We start from the raw sequence: 27,948 nt of genomic DNA, 5'->3' as shown, positions 1-27,948 counted from the left end.
CAAATGGACCACTATAGAAAAAGGTATTAACTACCTTAGAGAACTAGCTGTGCAAGAGATCATTTATAAACACCCTCAGGACATTGTAGATCCTGTAAATCCTGATGAAGTGGAATGCAACCGATCCATGTTCCGGAAGGTTGTGAAGAGTGCTCCACCAACACATGCCCATACATTGTCAATATTAGTCTGGGGAGAAGATGCTATGGCACGACCTAGTGTGGGCGAAATGGCTAACTATATGCGACAGTATGAAGATAGTATTTCTTCCCCACTGCAGGCCCGTGTCTCGGCTGTGGAAAAACTGACTAAGGAAAACAAAGACACATTGAAACAACTGTCAGACAAACTGTCCAGGATCGAGAATAAACTTGACTCTCTACCTACACAGGCCCGCGTTGCAGCCTTTAGGAGGCAACGCCCTCCTACTGGACCGGCTCAAAGGAAACGGAACACGTCACGAGGTATCCTGTGGTTTACCCTGCGTGATTATGGGGAGGACATGAACAGATGGCATGGACAACCTACCAGTACCCTACAGGCACGAGTACGTGAGTTGCAAGCTAACAGAAATACCAGAGAGAATTTTTCTAGGAGGATGGCTGCTCCAGTTACCAATGAGCAGGACTCCAGTCAGGGTAGATGGGCCTCAAATCCTTTTTTTCCAAGAGTGAATAGAGGAAATGAAGGTCCAATCCCCGTGAGCAGCACGAATCCAATCTTTAATTAGAGGGGCCCTGCCTCTAGCCAGGAGGAGGAGAGGGATAACCGGATTTATTGGACTGTGTGGATTCGATGGCCTGGCACATTAGAACCACAAAAGTATCGAGCCCTGGTAGACACTGGTGCACAGTGCACCCTCATGCCATCGAATCATAAAGGGACAGAATCTGTCAGTATCTCGGGAATAACAGGGGGATCTCAAGAGTTATCTGTATTGGAGGCCGAAGTGAGCCTAACTGAAAATGAATGGAAAAAGCACCCCATTGTGACTGGTCCAGATGCTCCGTGCATCCTTGGCATAGACTACCTTAAGAAAGGGTATTTTAAGGACCCAAAAGGATATAGATGGGCCTTTGGTGTAGCAGCTGTAGAGACTGAGGACATTAAACAGCTGTCTACCTTGCCTGGCCTCTCAGAGGATCCTTCTGTTGTGGGGTTGCTGAAAGTTGAAGAACAACAGGTGCCAATTGCTACTACCACGGTGCACCGACGACAATATCGCACCAATCGAGACTCCCTGATCCCCATTCATAAACTGATTAGACAATTAGAAAATCAAGGAGTGATTAGCAAGACTCGCTCACCCTTTAATAGTCCTATATGGCCAGTGCAAAAGTCTAATGGAGAATGGAGATTAACTGTGGACTATCGTGGCCTAAATGAAGTTACACCACCTCTGAGTGCTGCTGTGCCAGACATGCTAGAACTTCAATACGAACTGGAGTCAAAGGCAGCCAAGTGGTACGCCACTATAGACATTGCTAATGCATTTTTCTCTATTCCCTTGGCACCAAAGTGCAGGCCACAGTTTGCTTTTACCTGGAGAGGTATCCAGTACACCTGGAATCGACTGCCCCAGGGGTGGAAACACAGTCCTACTATTTGCCACGGACTGATCCAGACTGCACTAGAAGAGGGTGGAGCTCCAGAACATTTGCAATATATTGATGACATCATTGTATGGGGTGATACAGCAGCAGAAGTTTTTGACAAAGGGGAGAAAATAATTCAAATTCTTCTGCAAGCTGGTTTTGCCATAAAAAGAGGCAAGGTCAAGGGGCCTGCCCGGGAGATCCAGTTTTTAGGGATTAAATGGCAAGATGGGCGTCGCCAGATCCCGATAGAGGTGATCAACAAAATAACAGCCATGTCCCCACCAACTAACAAAAAGGAAACACAAGCCTTCTTAGGCGTTGTGGGTTTCTGGAGAATGCATATTCCAGATTACAGCCAGATTGTACGCCCTCTTTATCAGGTGACCAGAAAGAAAAATGATTTTCAGTGGGGCCCTGAACAACAACAGGCTTTTGAACAGATTAGACAAGAAATTGTGCATGCAGTAGCCCTTGGACCAGTCCGTATGGGACAAGATGTTAAAAATGTGCTCTACACCTCAGCTGGGGACAATGGTCCTACCTGGAGCCTCTGGCAGAAAGTGCCAGGGGAGACTCGAGGTCGACCCCTAGGATTTTGGAGTCGAGGATACAAGGGCTCTGAGGCCAATTACACCCCAACTGAAAAAGAGATACTGGCAGCATATGAAGGAGTTAGAGCTGCCTCAGAGGTAATCGGTACTGAAGCACAGCTTCTCCTGGCACCCCGATTACCAGTACTAGGCTGGATGTTCAAGGGTAAGGTTCCTACTACTCATCATGCAACTGATGCTACATGGAGTAAATGGATTGCATTAATTACACAGAGGGCTCGAATAGGAAACCCTAATCGCCCAGGAATCTTAGAAGTGATCATGGACTGGCCAGAAGGCAAAGACTTCGGAATGCCACCAGAAAAGGAGGTGACACGTGCTGAAGAAGCCCCACCATATAATGAACTACCAGAGGATGAGAAGCAGTATGCCCTGTTCACCGATGGATCCTGCCGTCTTGTAGGAAAGCATCGGAAGTGGAAAGCTGCTGTATGGAGTCCCATACGACGAGTCACAGAAGCCACAGAAGGACAAGGTGAATCAAGTCAATTTGCAGAGGTAAAAGCCATCCAGCTGGCTTTAGACATTGCTGAACGAGAAAAGTGGCCAAGGCTGTATCTTTATACTGACTCATGGATGGTGGCAAATGCCTTGTGGGGGTGGTTAAAGCAGTGGAAGCGAAGCAACTGGCAGCGTAAAGGTAAACCTATTTGGGCTGTTGAACTGTGGCAAGATATTGCTGCTCGGCTAGAGAAACTAGTCGTGAAGGTACGTCATGTAGATGCTCACGTACCTAAAAGTCGGGCAACTGAGGAACATCGAAACAACCAACAAGCAGATCAGGCTGCTAAAGTGTTCCAAATAGATTTGGACTGGGAACATAAAGGTGAACTATTTTTAGCTCGGTGGGCTCATGACACTTCAGGTCATCAAGGGAGAGATGCAACATACAGATGGGCTCGTGACCGAGGGGTGGACTTAACTATGGACTCTATTGCACAGGTTATCCATGATTGTGAAACATGCGCCGCAATTAAGCAAGCCAAACGGTTAAAACCTTTGTGGTATGGGGGGCGGTGGTTGAAATATAAATATGGGGAGGCCTGGCAAATTGACTACATCACACTCCCTCAGACCCGCCAGGGTAAACGTTATGTACTTACCATGGTGGAGGCGACCACCGGATGGTTGGAAACATACTCTGTGCCCCATGCCACTGCCCGGAACACTATCCTGGGCCTCGAAAAGCAAATCTTGTGGCGACACGGCACACCAGAGAGAATTGAGTCGGATAACGGTACTCATTTCAAAAACAGTCTCATAGATAACTGGGCCAAAGAGCATGGCATCGAATGGGTATATCACATCCCCTATCATGCACCAGCCTCTGGGAAAGTTGAACGGTATAATGGGCTGTTAAAAACTACCCTAAAAGCAATGGGGGGTGGAACCTTTAAAAACTGGGATAAGCATTTGGCACAAGCTACCTGGCTAGTTAACACCAGAGGATCTATCAACCGAGCTGGCCCTGCTCAGTCAGACCTTTTACATACAATAGAAGGGGATAAAGTCCCTGTGGTGCATGAAAGGAATCTGTTGGGAAAAACTGTCTGGGTTCTTCCTGCTACGGGCAAAGGTAAACCCATTCATGGGATTGCTTTTGCTCAAGGACCTGGATGTACTTGGTGGGTGATGCTGCAGGATGGTGGAGTCCGATGTGTCCCTGAAGGTGATCTGATCTTGGGTGAGAATACTTAATTCTGAACTGCATGATGTTAATTGCTGCATAATACTAACAGTGTTCATAAGTGTCTTTCAGGTTGAAGCAGTGGTGATGAGACCGGAGCTAGCTGCAAGTGGAGTCCAGTAACCTCCTCGAGACTGACATCTTTAACCTGCAACCCGTGGGCACGAACTGTGACAAAGCTCATATCATCTCTCCTACCCTGGGAGACTCCTAGCCAGATGGAAACCCACAATCCTGAACTAAATGAACTTGATGAACTTTTTTTTTGTATAGAGATGAATCATAAACTAATGTTATCTGTATATATTTTAAAATGAAAAGTTAGTGGTGATCTGAGTATGACGTGAATGGTATGGAATAAGGGGTGGAATGTCCTGGTTTGGCCTAAACCAGGCCGATTTTCCTTTCAGTGATTTTTACTTTCAGCTAAGTCTCCTCTAACTAACTGCATGTTTTTGCAGACAGTGTCTGCTTCCAGGACTGATAACGCTCGAAGTTTGTAGTTATCACTGAGGCACCGGTAGGGATGTTGTGCAGAAAGGCTCTTGCTGTACTTATTCTTGAGAGAAACCAAGGTCACTGCTGAATTCCTCATTGCTTACGAGTGAAGAGCCGAAGGGGGGTCGCAGCTGCAGTGGGAAGCAGACAGGGCAGGTGACCCAAAATTGACCAACGAGGGTATTCCATCCCATACACGTCATTCTCGGTATAAAGTGGGGGGATCACGAGGGTCTCGCTCTCTTTCTGCTATGGCCGGTGTCCAGGGAGGACTCCGTCTGTTTTCCTGCTGCCCCCGATCCCGATCCGTGCGTTCCTGAATCCAGCTCTCGACCGTCGCTAGGCCCAGGCTGGGCCTTCCCGGAGCCTGCCCTGCAGTGCCGGTGGTGACGTGGCTGACTTCAGGGGAGCTCAATCTTGGTTTTGTATATATATTTGTATATATTTGATTATTTCTATTATTATTATTATTCTTTTTTTTTCATTATTATAGTTTATTAAAACTGTTTTAATTTTCCAACCCAGAAGTCTCTCTCCCTTTTCCCTTTTCCTTTCCCTCTGGGGGGAGGGGGGGGGGGGGGATAACAGAGGGCATCTGCCGCAGGTTTAATCGCCAGCCCAGCTTTAAACCGTGACAGTCTCCTAGCCTGAAGCTTAGTCTCTTTTAAAAAACCCTTAGCAAACATGAGAGAGAAGTAGGAGCTCCAATTTGCTCTGTGTCAGCAACACATCTCTCTGATGTGCCTCTTTCTGCACTGCCTCCTCTCTTAACAAACTTCACACCCTGGGACAGGACATTCTCCTGATTTCATAGCGGGGAGTCAAAAGCTGAAAAAATCACTGTACATGCCATGTGTCCAGCAGCTAATGTGGCTTCCATACCTATCCATAGAGCTGGCAGGCACTTCTAGAAGGTATCTGGTTCAGCCTCCTGCCCAACAGGTAACAATTTCCAGGGCTAAACCAGGCTAGCCATAGCTTTACCTAGCTAAGACTTGGAAACCTCAGCAGATGGAGACACAACAATCTCCCAGAAGGACATCTCCCATTTCTTCCATGATGTCAACTCTGGTGATGCAGCTCTGTGGGACACAACACTTCAGTGAAATTATCAAAGTTTAAAATGTTATAGAATCAAGAAAAAATTCCTCCATTCTTCCCATCACTATTCATGGCAGTAACCTTCATCCTGAAGGTTTTGCATTCCCCCTCAACACAAAACCTAGAACAGGGAAGAGAAAGGTTGGTCCCATTTAAACTCAGAAACTGTACTTACATACTGTGGTGAGAGCACATGAATAGAAGGAAAAACATACCCCTTTCTTATACATTTCATAGTTTTACATTGCAAAGGAAAAATATGTATTAAATAAACATCTAGGTAACACTGTCATCTTGCTTCCGTCTCCCTAATTCTCTTCATCCTTACTCAGCCTAGCAAATTGGCGAGCATGGTTAGCACTGCTTTACGTGTGCCACCTTCTTTGATGTGTTCCCTTTGCTTTAAAAACCAGAAAGATAAGAAAAGACAAAACCTAAATTAGGATCTGTGGCAGTGCTCTTGATGGAGCTTTATAAGAGAATGTCGAAATTAAAAGCACCCAGCCATTTTAGAAAGCCAATGTATATAAAGACTGGTGTGGACCAACAACTTTTGAAACACAGCCAGTTGCTGATTGCTGTCATGATCATGGCTAATCAATCTCCAAGGAAGAAATCTCTTTATCAAGGAGCTGAAAACTATATTACTAAAGAGGGGTGTGAGGCAGACTTTCCAGTAAAAGCTAGCATAGCAGTACTGGCTGTCTTTGTGTGGTTTGGTCTTTTAAGCATACATTTCTTTTTGCTGTCCCACCTTTCTCTTCTAGCACAAGTCCAGGGAGGTGGTGGAATCACCATCTCTAGATGTGTTTAAAAAAAGACTGGACATGGCACTTAGTGCCAGGGTCTAGTTGATATGGTGGTGTCAGGGCAATGGTTGGACTCGATGATCCCAGAGGTCTCTTCCAACCTGGTTGATTCTGTAAAGTCCAAGTAGCATGTTAGATAGATGGACCAGTCTCAGATTTCACTTGCTAGTGAAAAAGATTAAGCTGATTTCAAAGGTGGAATCAGAAGGGTCAGCCACCAGATCGTCTCCGAATATTTGTACAAGCCCTAGCACACTAAGAACTTAATATTAAGAAGAGTTCCAATTGTCACTATCACACAAAAGTAGTAAGAGCGACACAGGCAGAAGAGCAATGAACAAATACAGATTGACTGATTTGAACAGCATTATAGGGAATTTGAAATTCAAAATATCAAACTTCAAAATTATTATATCTTTCAATATATTTATCAAGGATAAAATATTGAATTAAAACTTCTTTGTAATGATCTGGAAACTTGTGAAAATAAAGAAAGTCTTTTGTGTGACAATAGCCATACAAAGGATGAAAAACTTTCTCAATTTTCAGAGGTAGTGTGAGTAGGGAGCTAGGTCTCATTTATGAAATTGTTTCAACTGCCCATTAGCCTGCCACTGTAAGCTGTGCACATTCACAGAAGCCCATAGAGACTGGTGGGCCAAGACGCTATGTTAATACCTCAGAAATAGGAAACAGGAATATTGTGCTAACACAGATGTCTCCGAACACTATTTTCTATAACTCCTGGATCAGTGACTACTGTTTGGGCAAAACCCAGTGAGTATGAAGTAAATAGTGTTTTTCCACAGTGACATTACATACCCAGCAAATATTCTCCTTCCTTCCTCAGTCCATTTTAAGAAAATACCTCCCTTTTTGGCTTCTTTGTGTAGTCCCTTTCCCTGGACTTTCCTTTCTATTCTTATGTTCCTGCATCTCTGTTTATTTTCTTTCTTTTTTTCCCCTCTAGAATGTTTCAGGCTCCTGACTTTCCTTCAGAAACATTCTCTTGTACATCATTTTCCCAGAACATCCTGTCTTGTACATAGGTGAGACTACAGATATTCAGTACTGAGGAATTGTTCATCATTAACCCAGGACATAAATGGCTTGCATATGTATTGTGTTTTTTTTAGAATTACTAACAAAAGGATAGTCTTGGATGACAGAAATAACAGAAAGTAAATGAAAGGGAAAGAAAAATAGAATAACCAGAAAAGAAAAAAAGTGATCTCATGCTCTGTTGCCTTTCTTGCCTTTCTCAATTATGAAGCACATTGTTACTGATGTTATTAAGGTCAGAGAGGGGAAAAAGAATTTATTAAGGTGCATATATGTTGAGTTTGTTACTAATAAAAGTTAAAGAATTAGGAAACTACTTTTCTTTTGTGGCCAAATGTATTAGTCTGTTTTCTACGCAATATATATTTTTCTGTGTGTATGAGAGTGGAAGTGGTGTAGAATGGAAAAGATCAGGAAAATAGAGGAACCATAAAATAATTATTTAGCTTGCAGATGAGTAGAAAAATACATAATCTGGGATCTAAACACTGAGTAATGACACAAAAACACTGACAAATGCAGTAACAGCAATGAACCAATATTATTATTACAAAGTGGCTTCGTAATCTCTTCTTCAGAGATATCTTCAAGCAAAAAAACTTTGTATAAATTTATAAAACAGTGATATTCATCCACTGTTTCAGAATCTTATCATAATGGAAAGCAGGCAATTATAGAAGAGCTTAATCCTTGTGGGTTTTGGTAAATTGTTGGAAGAGAAGTGTATCAGTAATACTGCTTGAAATTAAACTGTATAGATTCTCAACATATTTCACATGAAGATTCCCAGCTTTCCATATGTGCTCTCGTCCCCCAAATCCCTCCTGCCTTTCTGGTGACTACCCTGGCAGCCTAACCATGCACAGAGCCCTTGCAGTCCCCTGACTTCTGCTTCTGGCCTCCAGGCTAAACGTCACAAATAATTAAAAAACTGGTTGTTTTAGAGGGTATTCTCTGCAAGTGCAGAAAACCTACTGCTGTCTGTCAAAGTCACAGAGCCTGGGTGGTTTTAAGCATAAGGAATTAGTGCCTTTCTCTAAACAATGAGTTTAAATAATTGTCAAGTGTGTTCAGTCCTCTCATGCTTTTCATGAAAATGCAGCTCGTGAATATCTGGCCTGAATGCGAATGAGAGTTACAAGATTATGTTCAGGTTGGTAGTTTTATTGGTTTCATATTAACAGTGCAAAACGCACCCAGTATCTCCTTTTCTTTTTATATTTTTCCTCTGCTGAAAGAAAATAATTTTCATAGTTATCTCTCTTCAAAAGGTGGATAGGAACAGTAGGAATAGTGTCTGCTCCTTCCACTGGTGCTGTCTGATAATCAGGATGGGGGACAAGTGTTATGGTATTTGTTGTACAGAAGATGACATGTGGCTACATCCTGTTTTGTGCCTTATAACTTATTGTCTGTAAAAAAACCCACCCAGACAAAAACTGACTGTGAATTGAAAGAACCTGCATATTTTGGAAGTGGACTGGATATTAACCTAACAGAGCCTGCAAGGACTAAGATTTTTTTTTTAACTGTCTCACTTCTTCAGAATGGGATCCCTCAAACTGGTGTATGAGTGCAGGATTTCCTAGAAATCTTCTGCAAAATGGCCTTATGGGAAAGAAAATACTACTGAGCAAGAGGAAGAAATGTGGGTGACAAATTCCAGTTGTTAGATGTTTCTCAGAACAATTCTGCCAGAAGAAAATTAAGGAATTTTACTTTTTGCGTTTTGTTCATACAGATCTCTAGTCTTTTTACTGAGAATGTAAAAAAAATGCAGCAATTAGTGCCAATTTTACTTGTATCTCTCTTCTTTCTCCCATGACAGACAACTATTCATCATGTAATAAATGCATACAATGCATTCATTTCACTTACGTCTCTCTGGGCTTTCCACATAAATTTATACTGTTTATAGCAAACAACCAATCTTGAAAAAAAGAAAAAAGTTAAAAAGTCAGCAGTTTGTATTGTATTTTTTTAACATCTACACAAAAGGAAGAGAAATAGATTGGATCTCAGCTGACAACCAGATGTATAAAATACGTGCATTTTCAAAGACCATCTCACCGAAGAGCTATTGCCTGCTTATCCAGAAGTAATCCCATTCTCTGCATCTGTCAGTAGATGAATCTAAGTTCTCATTAGCCTCAGAAAAAATCAGCTCTCTTTCTTACTCTCTCTCCTTGTCTTTTCTGAATTCAACAATATGGGACATATTATTAAATGACATCTAACAAAGAAGACAAATATTTTTAAAAGTCTGACAAACTTCTTAGTTGCTGTGATGGATTTTCTACTCCTGCATGTCTTAGAGTAAAGATCGGATGTTATTGTGAAAAGTTACGTACAATTACAGTTAGATGCAAACAAGAATTAATTCAAAGAATTTCTACTGTGAGAGACAGCTACAAAATCGTTACAGTCTCTCTTGACCATATAGTACTATTACAGGTCTTAAAAGATGCTGCAACAGCTGTGTCTTACAAAATGAGTTTTGAATTTTAGGGCTCAGACTGATGGCCAGTTACAAATCTGCATGCAGTATTATCTGGAATTTATCAAGGGATAAACTTTTACATGCAGATAGTTACCACGAAACAACTGCCATGAAATAGCTAGGTCAATGGTTAGTAACTGGATGATCAATCTAATCATTTAGAGAGAATGAGAAGAGTTTTGTTGAGGTGATAATTATGCATCATTATTATTAAGAACAAAATGCCAAATATGGAGAGCAAATGTGGATAATTAAAAGTTGCTGGCATTTTAAATATATTTTTTTAAAATATTATACGTCATTTGCCACAATGTGAGTTGAACTTAGTAACTGAGATGGCTCTTAGGTTGCCCTTTTTGCAGTATCCATTTTTTTTGTACCTCTTGACCTGCCTAGTCTTTCTATGTCTGAATCTTTCAAAGACTTCTGATGAATGAAGTTAATTTGATGCATTGTCAGGAGTCTTCACTTTGGTGGAGTTTTAGCAGAACTGTTGCCTCTAATGGGAAGCCTTCCAAGCATTCTGTCTATTTGCATGGCTGCTTTTTCATTCTAACCTTGCATGAACATGAATGCTACGTAACATAAAGAGAAAAGAAAGTCCAGACAACTCTCTTGCTCAGGTTCAATACAGACACAAAACCCCAGAAGTGTGGAAATAACATTGTGGGGAGAAGCATCCTGTGCCCCTACAGGCTAACAGCGTTCATCACTGTTAAGAGATGTTTCAGCCTTCCCTAAGGATTTAATTTTCACCTCTAAGAGACAAAGGAAGACAATGTGTATCTAGAATTCACCTTCGTATTCTAGCCCAAAAACATGACATTGAATTCAGATACTCTTATCTGAATAGATCACATACTTGACGAATTTTTGCTCCTGGTTGCTACCATTAGAGACTTGTATTATATTAAAGAGGTTACTGTTACTTCAGTGCCAGATTATGCTCCTGCACATGGAGTAAAGGAGCATGGATTTTTTTTCTTTGCTGTGCACTTTGCATAGAAAGAAGGATAAATTGAATTTCCTTTATCAAGGTAGTACAGGAGCTGTTCTCTCCCTGCATTCGAGACAAACTACAACAGCAAGAGTTGGGGTCTGCTTCTCTCTGTAGCTGGCTGCTTTCTGAGAGAGGGGAAACAATGCATCATTTTAAGAACCACTTTTCCTTTGCGGGATCTCTCATGGGAAGTCTGCAGTCCTGCACATACATGCAGGGCTCAACAAAATGTGTCAGTCTCTAGCTCTTAGACTGCCACACTTCGTGTTCCCTTCCCCCACCAAAAGAATTAACAATGGAAAAGCATCAAGAAGCCGTTAGCTTAGGCACGGCAAAATGAAAAAGCATAATTAGTCCCTACAGGCAGTATAATGAAAATGTGGAAACAAATCTGTTGCAGAAGGGAGATGAATGAAAGGCTGCTGTGCAGGACCAAGTCATCTGTAGGCAACCTAAAGTAATTTAGATCGGTGTTTTGACCAAGTCTGGCAGCAAGTGACATTAAGGGCACCCATGTGTTAGTCTAATTGAGGCTGAGTCAGCATTTATTCTGCAAATATTTACTGTATTTTAAAAGCCTGGTGATTGCAGCTGTCAGTCTGGGTTAAAACCTTAGATACAGGTCTTGGCACAAGAGCTCATCCTCTGAGCAAATGAACCCCCCAACTGCTGTGGGACTAGGAGGAGCATCTCTCTGACTTAGTACCAAGAAAGTGGATGTTGAGTTGCACCCCTCCTTAGAGCACAGCACTCTAAACTCTGTCTGAAGCCCTCCTTTGGGGTGGAGGAAATACAGCAATAAAAGGCAAAAGTTAGCACAGAGGCAGGGAATAATTTTTATATTTTCTATCCTTATCGTTATGAACTTGCAAAAAATAATTGACGTACATTACAGGCAAACTTCTGGGAACTTCTGGGAAGAGGCTACGTCTATTTGCTCAGATTAGACTTCCCAAGAAGAATCCAGTTTAGCGACAAAGTCACATACAATGGCTACGTGGATTTACACAGTGGCCACCAATCTGCTCATCTGGAAGCAAACCCAAACCAAGACCCAAAACATAAACATAATTCTGAACCTCCTCTGGCAAAGCTTGAGGCTATGTCCTCTTGTCCTATCGCTAGTTGCCTGGGAGAAGAGGCTGACTCCCACTTCACTACAACCTCCCTTCAGGTAGTTGTAGACTGCAATAAGGTCACCTCTGAGCCTCCTCTTCTTCAGGCTAAACAACCCCAGCTCCCTCAGCCGTTCCTCGTAGGTCAGACCCTCCAGACCCTTCACCAGCTTGGTCGCCCTCCTCTGGTCTCCCTCCAACACCTCAACATCTTTCTTGAAGTGCAGGGCCCAGAACTGGACACAGTACTCAAGGTGCAGCCTCACCAGTGCCGAGTACAGAGGGACGATCACTTCCCTAGACCGGCTGGCTACACTATTCCTAATAGAGGCCAGGATGCCATTGGCCTTCTTGGCCACCTGGGCACACTGCTGGCTCATGTTTAGCCGGCTGTCGATCAGCACCCCCAGGTCTCTTTCCACCGGGCCGCTTTCTAACCACTCCTCCCCCAGCCTGTAGAGCTGCATGGGGTTGTTGTGGCCGAAGTGTAAGACCCGGCACTTGTTCTTGTTGAACCTCATGCCGTTGGTCTCAGCCCATCTATCTAACCAGTCCAAATCCCTCTGTAGGGCCTTCCTACCCTCCAGCAGATCGACACTCCCACCCAGCTTGGTGTCATCTGCAAATTTACTGAGGGTGCACTCAATCCCTACGTCTAGATCATCTATAAAGATATTGAACAGCACCGGCCCCAGAACTGAGCCCTGGGGAACACCGCTAGTGACCGGCCGCCAGTTGGACTTTGCCCCATTCACCACCACTCTCTGGGCTCGGCCATCCAGCCAGTTTTTAACCCATTGAAGAGTCCACCCATCTGAGCCCCGGGCAGCCAGTTTGTCTAGGAGGATGCTGTGGGAGACAGTGTCGAATGCCTTACTGAAGTCTAGATAGACTACATCCACAGCCCTGCCCTCATCTACTAAGTGGGTCACTTGGTCATAGAAGGAGATCAGGTTGGTCAAGCAGGACCTGCCTTTCATGAATCCATGTTGGCTGGCCCCGATGCTCCGATTGTCCTGCATGTGCCGTGTAATGGCACTCAGGATGATCTGTTCCATCACCTTGCCTGGCACTGAGGTCAGGCTGACAGGCCTATAGTTCCCTGGATCATCCTTCCGACCCTTCTTGTAGATGGGCATTACATTTGCTAGTTTCCAGTCAGCTGGAACTTCTCCAGTTAACCAGGACTGCCGGTAGATAATCGAGAGTGGTTTGGCAAGTTCATCTGCCAGTTCCTTCATTACTCTGGGGTGAATTGCATCCAGGCCCATAGACTTGTGGGTGTCCAACTGGCACAGCAGGTCACTAACCGTCTCCTCCTGGATTACGGGGGCTTCACACAGCCCCCCGTCCCTAACTTCAGGCTCTGGGGGCCGAGACTCCTGAGGACAACCGGTCTTGACATTAAAGACCGAGGCAAAGAAGGCATTGAGCACCTCTGCCTTTTCCTCATCTCCTGACACTACAGTACCTTCCTCATTCAGCAAGTGGAGGAGGCTCTCCTTGACCCTCCTTTTGCTGTTAATGTATTTGTAGAAGCTTTTTTTATTATCTTTGACCGTAGCAGCCAAATCAAGCTCTAATTGAGCTTTGGCCCTCCTAATCTTCTCCCTATACAACCTGGCAACATCCCTATAGACCTCCCAAGTTACCCGACCCTTCTTCCAGAGCAAATAGGTTCTCTTTTTTTCCTTAAGTTCTAGCCTAAGTTCTCTGTTTAACCAGGCCGGTCTTTTTCCCTGACGGCTTCTCTTCATACAGACTGGGACAGCCTGTTCCTGAATATTTATCAATTCCTTTTTAAAGCACGACCAGCCTTCCTGGACTCCTTTGCCCTTCAGGACTGACTCCCAAGGGACTCTGTCCACCAACCTCCTAAACAGGCTGAAGTCTGCCTGCCAGAAATCTAAGTTCAGATTTTCAGGTAATCACTTCATTATGAGAGTGGAGCCCTCAGAAAAACAACTCAATAGGACACATTACAAAGTGGAATAATGAAAGGTAATAACAGAAGTGACTGAATTTGGTAATGAATTTGGACGTTTCAAAGCATACAAATCAAGAGAACACACCCCCCACACCCCCTCAATTTCACCAGCATTTAAATTATTTTTCAATAATTCTGAGTTGACAGAAAGTGGAAATGGCAAGCAATTAATTCAAAATATACTCAAACAAACCAAAGTTACTTTATGCTATAGAAACTGAGACATATCTCAATCCTGTTTACCCTGATTTGTTGGGTTTCTCTGTTCTTAGCTGCCACACTTCCTTTGTTAATTTGCACTTTAAAACTTGAAGTATTTTTTTGACCTGCGGTTCATACAACAATTTGGAAGCTACTGACAGTTACATGGTAGAATTAACCCTTAAATGGCTATTTTTCATGGGATCTTTTGTCTGCAGTTTATGTTCTTGGTAGCATGAAACATGGTGTTGTGAACAAAGAAAAATGAGAATGAAGAGACATAAAGAATACAGAGTTCTGAAGGAAAACAGGGAGTGAGAATGTTAGGAAACTTATAAAAGTTTTAAAGAAAGAAGCTAAAAGGAAAACAGTGCATGAAAAATGAACTTCAGACTCAGAAGTAAAATACTTAAAGCTTTAATATATAAAATGGTCTACATTTTATAAAAGAAAGGTACTCTCTGTTCAGAATATGTCACATTTAAAAATGAGTTTTTAGAAAGATGAGTTAATCATTTTAATATATAGACCATATAACTGTTTAAGCGGCTATGAGACTATGAAAAACAATAGCTGTAATATGCAAATCAGTGTAGTGATCTATAATTAGGCTAAAAATGTGATATTTTTCTATTTTATGAATTTGATTTTATTTCTGTTATTGAAGTATCACAAAATTTTTATTTTAAAAGAAACTATCATTTATTTATTCAGGGGCTTAGACAAGTGGTATAGACAATATTTGAAATGTTTTCTGGCTGAAAGATCAGTGAAAACAAAATAATAAACCAGCTACCTTTCAATGCAACATTTAAGTCCTACATGTCTTTTAGTATAAATTTTGGTTAGTCAATAGAGGCAAAGTGTACTTCTTAATATTTTTTAAGAAAGGAGATATCCACAACGGCTGACTTTATTGACTAATTACTTTTTCTAAGTTTAGGTATAGTAAATAACCATAATGTTGAAACAGGATGTTTATGCTCAACATAATCTCATAAATTATATTGTATGGGAGTTGCATATATAAGTATCCATGGAAATATACATATTCCCATGGAAATATACTTACCCAACGGACAGGAAAGGCTCCTTTGATTCAAGTCTGTCAAGTAAATAAGAGAAGTTTTAAATATATATATATTGATTGTATTTCAGAACATTAATACAATGAATCTAAAACAGCCACTCTCAGTATTAAATTTTCTTGGTGACCAATACACAATTTAACAACAATAGAAGGGCCTTATCCATTATGCTAGGAGCATAACTCAAAAAAAATCCCATTGACCTAACTGAACTTTGGTTCGTTTTTCACAAAGCAGCACGTCTAGACTCTTTGAATTTCACAGATTCAGATGACTTGTGTAGATATTTACATGTAAAGTCTAAAGTCAAGAAGTAATACTTCATCCTTTTTTTTGGCATTTTTTATGTAATTTTTTTTTTTGATAGCTGTGATTTAGGGAAGATATTACATCTGTTTTTTAAAACATTTAAACCTAAAATTTAGTATGGGTGTAAGAACTTTCCTGATTTGAGGGCTTCCACATCCATTTTGGTTGCTTTCTAACATCCTCTGTTCACATGACATGGTCACTTCTTCATCATGAGAACTTCTGATATATCTGCGGTAATCAGCCTTGTGCTGGATCTGGATACCACTGGTTTGGTAGACCAAGAATCATGCCCATTTCTAAAACCAGTTGTTAAAGGTGTTGTTTCCCAACTCCTTGCTGTTGCTGCTGTCTCTGTGAGCAGCTGTGCCACTTGCACACTGGCAGGAGCCTATTCTACTAGTAGTTTCCACCCAACCAGGATAGATATAAAAATCCTCGCCTATGTTTGTTATTGCACTGTATTTCTGCTCCAGTACCTGCAACTGGCTACCCTTAATTTTGTGGTGTGTCATGGCTGCAATGAGTTTACTAATATCAGCGGCTTGTTAGCATGTGACTTTAGGGTCCTTTATAAACATATTTATAGCAAATTTACAACTCAATTAATTTGAGAGGTTACATAACATGCAAATGATGCAAAAGTTCTCCATTGTGCTAATTTTCACTGAGAGTACTGTGTTAGGAAGAACAGCAAATAAAACCCCCAGGTACTTAATGTCTGTTTGTAGCCTTTAAGAAAAGTGTTTCTAACAAAGCGAAGTATGTCATATTTGGAACTGAACATTTCATTTGTGATGACCCCTCCCATCTGAAACCAGTTCAGTCCCACAATAAAATATCTGAAATAGAACTGTAAACAGGACTAATTGTAAACAGAAGTACTGCAAATAATTTGTCAATGTTTTAAGAATGAACATTTACTGCAAGTTTCTTTGTAGAAAAGCCAAGTACATTTGCATTTATTATTCATTTAGCAAAGGTTTTGTCCAAAAAACTCACAAGCCAATAGACCAGTTTAGTTATTGCCATCTATCCAGAAGGGCATTTACAAAAGATGAACTTGTCACTGTGATTTTTAAAGGATTATATGTTTTTTTCTTTAATTGAAAAATACTGCATGTCATCTTTTTGCAAAGCATTTACTACTTCTTTCCCAGAATCACCAGTGGAAATAACATAGAAGCCTGTCTTCAGTCATCTTCAAATGTACCTACAATGTCATCTTCAAATGTACTTTAAACCTAATTTCCTGGGGTTAGATTTCCAGCAGTGGTAAGGACAACTTGCATAAGGCTTGAGTGTCATCACACTGCACGTACAGGACAACCAGGTGATCAGACCCAGTCAGCATGGGTTTATGAAAGGCAGGTCTTGCTTGACTAACCTGATCTCCTTCTATGACAAGGTGACCTGCTTACTGGATGAGGGAAAGGCTGTGGATGTTGTCTACCTAGACTTTAGCAAAGCCTTTGACACTGTTTCCCACAGCATTCTCCTGGAGAAACTGGCTGTTCATGGCTTGGATGGGCATACACTTCACTGGGTAAAAATCTGGTTGGATAGCCGGGCCCAAAGAGTTGTGGTGAATGGAGTTAAGTCCAGCTGGCGGCTGCTCACAAGTGGTGTTCCCCAGGGCTCAGTATCGCAGCCAGTTCTCTTTAATATCTATATCAATGATCTGGACAAGGGGATTTAGTGCGCCCTCGGTAAGTTCGCAGACAACACCAAGTTGGGTGGGAGTTTTGATCAGCTTGAGGGTAGGAAGGCTCTGCAGAGGGATCTAAACAGGCTGGATTGATGGGCCAAAGCCAACTGTATGGGGTTCAACAAGGCCAAGTTTCGGGTCTCGCACTTGGGGCACAACACCACCATGCAATGCTACAGGCTTGGGGAAGAGTGGCTGGAAAGCTGCCTGGCGGAAAAGGACCTGGTCAATAGCCAGCTGGATATGAGCCAGCAGTGTGCCCAGGTGGCCAAGAAGGCCAACAGCATCCTGGCTTGTATCAGAAATAGTGTGGCCAGCAGGACTAGGGAAGTGATCATGCCCCCATACTCGGCACTGGTGAGGCTGCACCTCAGACACTGTGTTCAGTTTTGGACCCTTCACTACAAGAAATATGTTGAAGGGCTGGAATGAGTCCAAAGAAGGGCAATGAAACTGGTGAAGGGTCTAGAGCACAAGTCTTATGAGGAACAGGCTGAAGGAACTGGGATTGTTTAGTCTGGAGAAAAGGAGGCTAAGGGGAGACCTTATCACTCTCTACAAGTACCTGAAAGGAGGTTGTAGTGAGGCAGGTGTCAGGTCTCTTCTCCCAAGTAACAAGTGATAGGACGAGAGAAAACGGCCTCAAGTTGTGCCAGCGGGGGTTTAGATTGGATATCAGGAAAAATTTCTTCACCGAAATGGCTATCAAGCATTTTAAGAGGCTGCCCAGGGAAGTGGTGGAGTCACCATCCCTGGAGATATTTAAAAGACAAGTAGATGTGGTGCTTAGGGACATGGTTTAGTGGTGGACTTGGTAATGTTAGGTTAATGGTTGGACTTGATGATCTTAAAGGTCCTTTCCAACCAAAATGATTCTATAGTTCTCCTGCAGGCTCTGTGCACCCACTATGCCAACTTCCTGGACCAGCTTTTCCTGCTGTGGATCACACTATTACAGGAAAACATCTGCACCGTCTTTGCAGTTCTGGTGTATAAAGAAAAGCCCAACGAGTGCTATGGTTTTGTTTCCTGGTTTTCTGCTTAATTAAATGAACCAGACCTGGGAAGTATGCAATGCATGGCTCAAGAGATTAACTAGAAGCAAAACGAGCAAAGAATGAAAGCCTCAAAACATATTTACATACTTCATAATACAGAAATTTTGTAATGAAGAAAGACCTGGCACTGTCCTGATGGAAGACATTCTGGTGGATGATACTTGCAAATGAAAAGTGTGTGATAGAATGCCCTGTGGACAAAACACTGCAATTAAAAATCTATTTGAAATCCATTCTCAAGATGGAATTCAATTTGATTTAAATAGTGCTGCCCTAGGTTTGACCCCTGTCTAGTATATTTGACTAAATGGTTTTAGATAATTGGCTGCATTACTTTAAACTAGTTCAAGTGTTCCTCATAGTAAAGGAATACAATTATCTCTTGGCCTTTTATTTAAATTGGTCATTTAGTATGTGGCAAATTAATATAAATGTTTTAAAATTGCATCACCATGTAAAATAACATCCTATATCATCTTTACTGGTGACATTTATCAATACATATTATAGATTTTTTAATTTTTCTTTTCTAGCCTGCAGTACACCAAATTCTCTAGAGTTTTGAGGAAGTCTCGCACAATTAAATATGATATCTCAGAAAGAGTAATCTGATAAGCTGTGAGAAGGGCTGTCATACACCTTCAGGAAAAATGTTAAAACAGAAATTTTCTTTCTCGCAAAAATGTGTTGAGTGTGCAAGAAATACTAGGTTGGACAGTAAACGAAGGCAATAATGTTTTAATTATGTAGGAATGGTAATGAAGCTGGAGTGATCAGGATTTTTCTTTCTGAAATGGTTTTCCCATCAGAAAATTTCAGATTGTCAAAATGTCAAGGCAATGTATCAGTTTGAACGGGAGGGAGGCAGGCTAATCGGTAGCATGACTAGGACATGGCAGACTGAGGTTGTGTTTCCCTTTGATTCTGAGCTAAGATTTTCTGGCAGGTCTGACTTTCTTATCTACATATAATGGATAAGTTTTTACAGGAGGAAAAAGGGTTTTTAGACTCATGGAAATTGCTCAATTAAAATCAGTCACTGTAAACTAAACAGGCGTGGGCAATCAATTTATACCCGTTGATATGCTTCAGTACTGTCACACTCTGTGTTCAAAATAGAAATTTCCCATTTAGTATTTTATCCCTTGCAACCTGTCTTGGACAGATATTTTACAAGATCTGATTAACATAATTGTGTATTTAATTATTTTATTTGCTGCTAAGTTTGCTTATTTCAATGCGAATTATCTAAATCCTATCTTTGACATGGACTGAACATGTAGATGGACAAATGTTTCAAGGTTTGCAGACAAACATACAAGGAAACGTGACTAGACTAAGGGCATGTGAATTCCTCTTTGACTTGTAAACAAATCATTTAAGGACAGGAAGATCCCAAAGTAAACTCAGCTTTCCTTGCATAATTGTCCTATTAATATTACAGGCAAGATGGCTTTTTATATCTGAGACCTGACCCAAGATACATAAATCAATATCATTTAATGTTAAAGAATCCTTGCCTCTCCTTCCCAAAACCTATTTACAGGGCAAAGTGGATAACGTATCTAGCAATATCAGCACTGTACACAAACAAATGGGTTTTAGTCAAGCATTCACCAAGGTAACTCATCACGAATCAATATATTCTTCCTCATGGTGATCATATAATTTCATCTCTAAGGAGTTAGTAAGAAAAACATGTGGAATTTAAGGCATTTGTTAGGTTCTTATTCTGACTTTTTAATATAAAAGAACTGTCTGCCCTGAATCAGGGAAAGTGATGGTCAGGAACCAAAATTTTTTTTAGATAAGTCATCATTTTGGGTTACAATCTTCAAATTAGAATTCCCAAGGAGGAATTCCCAAGTGTGTTACTGACATCACACATTTTCTCTTTGACTGTGAAATGCATGAATAGTGACTGCGGTTTTCAGGTGGATTGGAAGAGTTAATACTTCTAACAGGAATCCAGAGGATTCAAGCTTTTCATTCAAGTCATGTAGGAAAGTCAGGCCAACTAAAAAGCATTTTGGACTTCAGTCGCTTGATGAATTGTCTGTATAATATATTTTGTATGATTGATGTGGCTGACTAATTGACCTGTCAAGCATGTCTATCTCTTTGCGCTGTCCAGCTTTAGGAACCAAAGGTTTAGCAAAAATATGTGAAGTTAAAGAATATTCAGATTTATGGCTCACTCTATTTGCCAACGAATTTAATTTTAAAATGATAAGCAAGGACAACTCAAGGGACCTTTCAAAAGAAACTGAGGTAGTTTACTATTCACAGGGATCAACCAGGGCTGCATTTTTCTCTGCATTTTGACTTCGTGGTTTGAAGTCAACAGTCATTAGTGGTCAGAAAACATCTTCCTTCAGCATTTTTTAAGCAGTATGGCTCACATTTTGTCCTCTAATTACTTTTTAAAGGATGTGCATTATAACTTTTGGTAACTCCCAATATTTGTATACAATGCAAGCAGGCCTAATAAAAGCATATCTTAATTTACAGAAGAAATATTATTTCATGTAACTTCCACTACCTATAGAGACTGAAATAGCCATTGCTGGTGTACACTAGGTAAACCTTTCTTTCTCCCTCTCTCCCTCCCCACCTTCCCTCCCTCCCTCCCTCCTTCCTTCCTTTCCTCCTCCTCTTCTTCCCATTTATAATGGTTTCTGTGACTTAAAGTAATTTCAATCCAAGATAATTTTTCCAGACATCAGTAACCATTGTCAGATCGAATTGAGGGAGAAGCTCATTCTGTCTTCTGAAACTTCCGTAAATATAATTATAAACATTCATAAGTTTTTTCAGAAGCATTGTCATATTCTGGAATAGATAAATGTTAGACGAGCTGTATAGAAGATCCAATCTGCCACAAGGGTTTCAGAAACAGAGGGTGAGAAGGAGTAATTTACAGCTTTATGTTCACTTTTACAATTGTTCTTAATAAATTTAATAGTACTTCCAACTGGTGGTTGACATTGCAATTGGTGAGTCTGGTTAGTAAACCAACACAAACTGTATTGTTTTCATGACTATTTTGTAATGTCAGAGTGCCCTGACAAGTTCTTTTCCGCAGAGCTAAATGCTTCTTTTATTTATTAAAACATAAAAATTATAGTACAAAATAAAACACATCCCTCAAAGCCGTGGACAGAAGCTAGAGTACTGCAAACTTAAAATGTCATTTCTCAGTGCAAACTTACTCTTTCGACATTATAACTGAGTTAATGGATAGAAGAAGAGACAGATAGTAAGTAAGACTGGGCCTGATTTTTAACGCTTTTGATATTGCCTTATATGAGAGTCTCATGTTCAAGCTGGGAAAATATGATCTAATTACCTTAAGGAAAACATACATTAAGGCAAAAAAAACAACATGCCCATGCACAAAGAATTATGCCGATGGGAAAGGGGGGCACATAAAATAGTAGGAACACCCAGGACTATGTTTTGTTCAGTTTTGGTTTGCATAAATATTTGAACAACAAAATAGAGACTATGCATAAAAATAGATGACAAATAGCTGTTTTTTAAACAGCTGTTAAACAGCTGTTTTTTAAACAGCAAACGGAGTTAAAATCTGAAATTTGTTTGATAAATTAGAGAAATGGTCTGAAATCAATGTAAGAAAATTTAAAAAAAGAGAAAAGGTAAGTCCAGTGAGAATTTGAGAAAAAAGAACTACTTTATACATATATGAAATGGAAAATACCTGGCTAGGTGTTGCAAAAAAACAAGTTTCAGGAGAGCAAGAACTGAGTAACAGGATACGGTTTAGTATGGGGGCGTACTAAGACATCTTTCTCTCCTCAGAGCTGATGAATCCCTCCATGGCTGCACTGTGCCAGCTTTGGGCACAGCATCTTATAACAGGATGGGGGTAGATGGAAAGAATCAAAAGGAGGGCAATTAAGTGTTTAAAAGATGAGAAGGAGCTTTAGAAAGATGCAAATGCCATTTCAAGTAGAGGTTATTAGGTCCTCCACATATCCGCGATGAAATAGGAACTTCAACCTTGAAGATGTTAGATGGAGCTGATGCTTCCAACGCTGGGGATTCCTGCTAGTGATCTAGGAGCTAGAGTTTCTGTCATTTAGATCCATTCTGCTTCATGACAAGAAGCCTAAAATTTCTGCGTATACAGACTTTAGGGGCTATCTGCCTGCAACAGCTCACTGGAGTTACAGAATATGAAAATCTGGGAAAAACACTAGATGACACAGAAGGAGCCAAGTACAAAGGCTACCAGATTAAATAAGCATGCCTGTAAGCTATTGATGCTTCACTCCTGAGAAATAATTTTTGCCATGTAATCCCTTGCTAGTTTCACCTAATTCCTATTTTTAAAGAAGTCTTTAGCATTCGTGAGCTAATAATCCTTTCCTGCCAAGTAGGTCCTAAATCACACAGGTGCTTTCCAATATCTGTTCCAGGGACATTTCAGGTTAACCTCCGTTTCAACCTATATTAACTACTGATGTGTCCCAACATCTTGCTTGAGGCACAGCTATTATGTGAGGAACAGAAGTTGATGTCATAACACAAGTATGCTATATGTTACAGTAAAAACTGATGTTGCAGCTCATACAGAAATGTTTTAGGTTCTCCTTTGTTCTGCATCTTTGTTCTTTAGCTCCTCTGAATCATTGCAGTGGCAATGAGCAGTGTCCTTCAATCAACACATGCTTCATCTCTTCTCCTACTCCCACATGATAGTTAATCCAAATTTGATTAAAGTTTGCAACTGGAATGTTTAAGTTTATCCCAGAGTTTTGAAGTGAAAGGAATGGAATATTTGTCTCAGCGTATATATCATGTGATTGTTAAGTATTTTATATGTCCGGACAAGAAAAAAGGTATGTACATAGACATCAAGGTGGGGTTTTTATCCTTTTTTTTTTTATTATTTTAAAAAAACTCTGCAGAAGTCATTGACTACTGATGCAGTACATTTTATTTAGCCAGTTCTACCTAGTGCCTAAGCCCATGACAGGCTGGTCCCAGGGCCCTCTGTACAGGAAAAGGTTTTCAGGAAACCCTTAGCATAGGATACTGTCTGCAGTACAAGCAGTGTCAAGCTGTCTAACCTAGCATGCTGGCACTGTGCACTGAAAATCAGATGCAATATTATGGGGGTTTTCAAAGTCAGCCCAAAACAAAGCAAGGTTTGTCCCTTTTAATTTCTTCTGCCTTACTCTCTAAAATAGTTTTGTTACAGATCTATGTACCATATGACCAAATTTAGCTAGTTTCCTAGCAAAATCTGAATCTTAATACATAATATATAAACATCAAATTCTTGAAATAAGTACAAGTTTCAGGGGCCCCTAGGATTTATTTCCACATGAATTAATAGGACAGATAATCTTTAGCCATCAGTTAGACTGAATAATCTGTCCAGAATTATCTGTAAAATCTGACAGTTGAAAAACTGAATAAAAGGCAGCTTTCAATACAGGCAGGAAGTGATTTAAAGAGACTGCCTTTTCCCTATGCTAATTTTCACAATGGCAAGAGGTTAAGATGAAACATAAATCAGCATAAAAGTTGGTTTTGATATATCAGTAAAAATGTACTTTGTCATGTTGGATACTGAATGCACTACTGTTATAACACATGGGATGGAAGGGTTTTGGGGTTGTGGTAGGAAAGGGAGGCACGGGGAAGAACAATAAAGGAAGTAGTTTCCAATAATCCTTATTAATGGGTGGCCTAAATTTTAACCAGCAAGAAGAGAGGAAAACACAAAAGCTCTAAGTCATTTGAAGTTTGTATAATAGTATAATATTTTCAGAGAGCTAGAACTAAAAAATAGTATCATATCACAGAATCACAGAATGGTTAAGGGTTGGAAAGGACCTTTGGAAATCATCTAGTCCAACCCCATGCTAAAGCAGGTCCCCTAGAGCATGTTGCACAAGGTTGCGTCCAGGCATGTTTTGAATATCTCCGGAGAAGGAGTCTCCACAACCTCCCTGGGCAGCCTGTTCCAGTGCTCTGTCACCCTCAAAGTAAAGAAGATTTTCCTCATATTTAGATGGAACTTCCCATGTTTCAGTTTGTGCCCGTTGCCCCTTGTCCTGTCGCTGGGCACTACTGAGAAGAGTCTGGCCCCATCCTCTTGACATCTGCCCCTAAGGTATTTGTAAGTATTAGTAAGATACCCCCTCAGTCTTCTCTTCTCCAGGCTAAACAGACCCAGCTCCCTCAGCCTCTCCTCATAAAAGAGATGCTCCAGTACTCTGATCATCTTTGTAGCCCTCCTCTGGACTCTCTCCAGTAGTTCCTTGTCTTTCTTGAACTAGGGAGCCCAGATCTGGACACAGTACTCCAGGTGTGTCCTCAACAGGGCAGTGTAGAGGGGGAGGATAACTTCCCTTGACCTGCTGGCCACACTCTTCCTAATGCACCCCAGGATACCATTAGCCTTCTTGGCCACGAGGGCGCATTGTTGGCTCATGGTGAACTTGTTGTCTACCAGAACTCCCAGGTCCTTCTCTGCAGAGCTGCTTCCCAGCAGGTCAACCCCCAGCCTGTACTGGTGCATGGGGTTATTCCTCCCCAGGTGCAGGACCCTACACTTGCCTTTGTTGAATTTCATTATGTTCCTCTCTGCCCAACTCTCTAGCCTGTCCAGGTCTCGCTGAATGGCAGCACAGCCTTCTGGTGTGTTGGCCACTCCTCCCAGTTTTGTGTCATCAGCAAACTTGCTGAGGGTATGCTCAGTCCCTTCATCCAGGTCATTGATGAATAAGTTAAACAGGACTGGACCCAGTACTGACCCCTGGGGAACACTGCTAGCTACAGGCGCCCAACTAGACTCAGCATCACTAGTCACAACCCTCCGAGCTCTGCCATTCAGCCAGTTCTCAATCCACCTCACTGACCACTCATCTAACCCCCACTTCCTGAGCTTCCCTATGAGGATGTTGTGGGAGACAGTGTCAAAAGTCTTGCTGAAGTCAAGGTAGACAACATCCACTGCTCTGCCCTCATCTACCCAGCCAGTCTGGTCCTCATAGAAGTCCATCAGATTGGTCAAGCATGATTTCCTCTTTGTGAATCCATGTTGACTACTCCTGATAACCTTCTTTTCTTCCACATGCTTAGAGATGGCATCCAGAATGAGCTGTTCCATCACCTTTCCAGGGATGGAAGTGAGACTGACTGGCCTGTAGTTTCCTGGATCCTCTTTCTTGCCCTTTTTGAAGACTGGAGTGACATTGGTCTTCCTCCAGTCCTCAAGCACCTCTCCTGTTCTCCATGACTTTTCAAAGATAATGGAGAGTGGCTTGATATTAGATATCCATCTAATAGAGTTTCAGTAGCTGATTATAGTTTGTACCTGCCTTTACTGTCAGGTAAAGTACACTTTACTGTGTTTTCCTCTGTGAATCCATAAAATGCAAAGACAACATGGACAGTGGCATGGATTCTCATAGCTGAGAGAAATATTGGTAAGTGAGTCTGAGAAAATCTAAGTTGTGACTTGCAGAAAAATTAATTCAGGCTCTACATATGAACACCCTCTTAGATAGTTATGGACTGCAGTGTCTTCCCACACCAGCCAAGAAAAATCTCCTCAAGCCAAACAGAGTGATAAGGAAGCTAAACTGAATTTAATCTGTACACCACATCTGTATGATGTTTCCAGTCATGAGGAAATGAATGCTCAAATTCAAAGTGATACTCTTGCAAGAATCAAGATTAAGAACTCATTTTTCTTCAGGTAAGCATACTTCTAACTCTGATCCCCTTCCCAAACTGAAAACATGCTCAATTTGGTACCTTTGTTCAAATAAGCAAAGGAAACAAACTCTGGAGAATGAAAGTACCTCCATGCCACCGCTGTCAATTTTAATTTGCTTTTTCCTGTGATATGTTAATAATAGCTAAATTTTGCAAAAATCTATGCTCCCAATAAAAGAAAAAACTTTGAAAAAAGTATAGTGGTGTACTTAGCTATCTACCTTAAAATCCTTTTTCTGAAAGCTTTAATCATTCTTTGCATGAAGCTGATGTCACCTGACCCTATTCTACTCTAAATCAGGGTAAGAACATTCAGGTCAATATGTACTGGTCTAAAAACGCCTGGAATGAGTTCATCAGGGTGGGCTGAACAAAACAGTGTTGACTGATCTAATGCACACAATAAATACTACTTTACTGCATGGCTATTTGTAGTCACAAAGAGATGAAGGTTAATGCAGGCATTGCCTTTGAGGATCCCAAGGGTAGAGACTTAATCTCCTTTTCTTTCAGTGATACTACTAACACTTAAAAGTAGTTACAGGAGGGGCACTGCTCTGACTATATGATTCATGTTTGTCATACTGTTTCCTAGAATAATCTCACTCTTGCAAGACTGAAAAATGCAACATATCTGTGTCAATAGATATTATAAATTGCTAATTTCTTATGATTCATAAGAAATTCACATTTATGAATACATTTGTTACTTTTCAGTAAAATAGCCAACACTTTTGCTGGAAGTTCTGGGAATACCAGCAACCGAATCTACCAAAAAGGCATGCATTTTGTAATCTATTCTTTACAAAATACAATTACATTTGACATTATGCACCAACAGCACTAAGTATCAGTCCTGTCAGGCTGGATAACAAATTTCAGACAGTACACCCCAAGACCAGCAGAATTCGCCAAGAAATAAACTTGTGGGATAATTTGTGAATAATTCCCTGCATATTAATATGTTGCTAATGTCCTTCTGTGTTACACACAGCATAGCCTTCCATGCTAGGTGTAATCTTACTTAACAATTAATTTTCTCTTAAACTAAGTATACTTTAATCTTTTTCCAATATTATTCATAAGACTTTTAAATATATAACAAGTTACAGCCTCTCATTTATACAGCCTTCCTTATTTATTCACAGAATACTAAATCTGTAACCCAGCATCTATTTCTATTACTCTTTGTAAGCCACCTAAACTGTGCCCTTGTAGTACATCAGCAGCTCCCAGACTGAATTACAGCCTTCTGTACAATTAGAGGTGTTACATTATGTGAGAAGCAATGCCTAATTACGAGCCCACAAAGTGGTACTCTGAAGTGCAGCCTTCCCCTGCATCTCTGATTACTGCTGCAATTAAGGGTTTACTAAATTCCTGAAAATGAAGAATCCTGCTGTTCATTTGTCATGTTAGGACAGGCCCTTGTCTGTTCTGTGTCATGAACCCTATGTTCTTACTTTTAAGACCTCTATAAAGTTAATAAGACAGCTACCAAACAATAGTGGTTGCAAAACCAGATGCTGCTTCTATGATGTCTACTTCACTAAAACTCAATTGCGGAAAAAAGATCATGGCATCTGTCTTTTTTCAATATGTTGTAAGTACTATCCTTTTTCTTTTTAAGCTAACAAAAGGACAGCCGAGTATCTACAGAAGGCATTGTCTTTCTGCTAGAACACACTGAATCCAAATTCTAATTATTTCTTAAATCAAATGTAAGAAGCCATGCAGTAAAAAAGGGTGGAAAACTCACATGTAATAGCTGATAGGAACAAGGCTCAGACTGTCAAGATTTAAATTAAATGAATCACTAAAAGTACTATTCCTGTTTGCCTGCAGGCAAAACCATCAG

At 40.9% G+C, this 27,948-nt stretch overlaps 1 protein-coding gene across 1 annotated transcript in view; it reads right to left on the bottom strand.

The window, feature by feature from the left end:
• RALYL (RALY RNA binding protein like) overlaps positions 1 to 27,948 on the bottom strand; it is a 471,140-nt gene that overhangs the window by 49,732 nt on the left and 393,460 nt on the right. The window contains exon 5 of the mRNA XM_068396465.1: positions 15,242 to 15,274. Coding sequence (XP_068252566.1) covers positions 15,242 to 15,274 — 33 coding nt within the window. The remainder of the gene's footprint in view (positions 1 to 15,241; positions 15,275 to 27,948) is intronic.

The sequence above is a fragment of the Nyctibius grandis genome, chromosome 3 (genome assembly GCF_013368605.1).
Source record: "Nyctibius grandis isolate bNycGra1 chromosome 3, bNycGra1.pri, whole genome shotgun sequence".
In the NCBI taxonomy this organism is placed as follows: Eukaryota; Metazoa; Chordata; class Aves; order Nyctibiiformes; family Nyctibiidae; genus Nyctibius; species Nyctibius grandis.
This window is presented reverse-complemented; position numbering and strand designations above follow the sequence as displayed.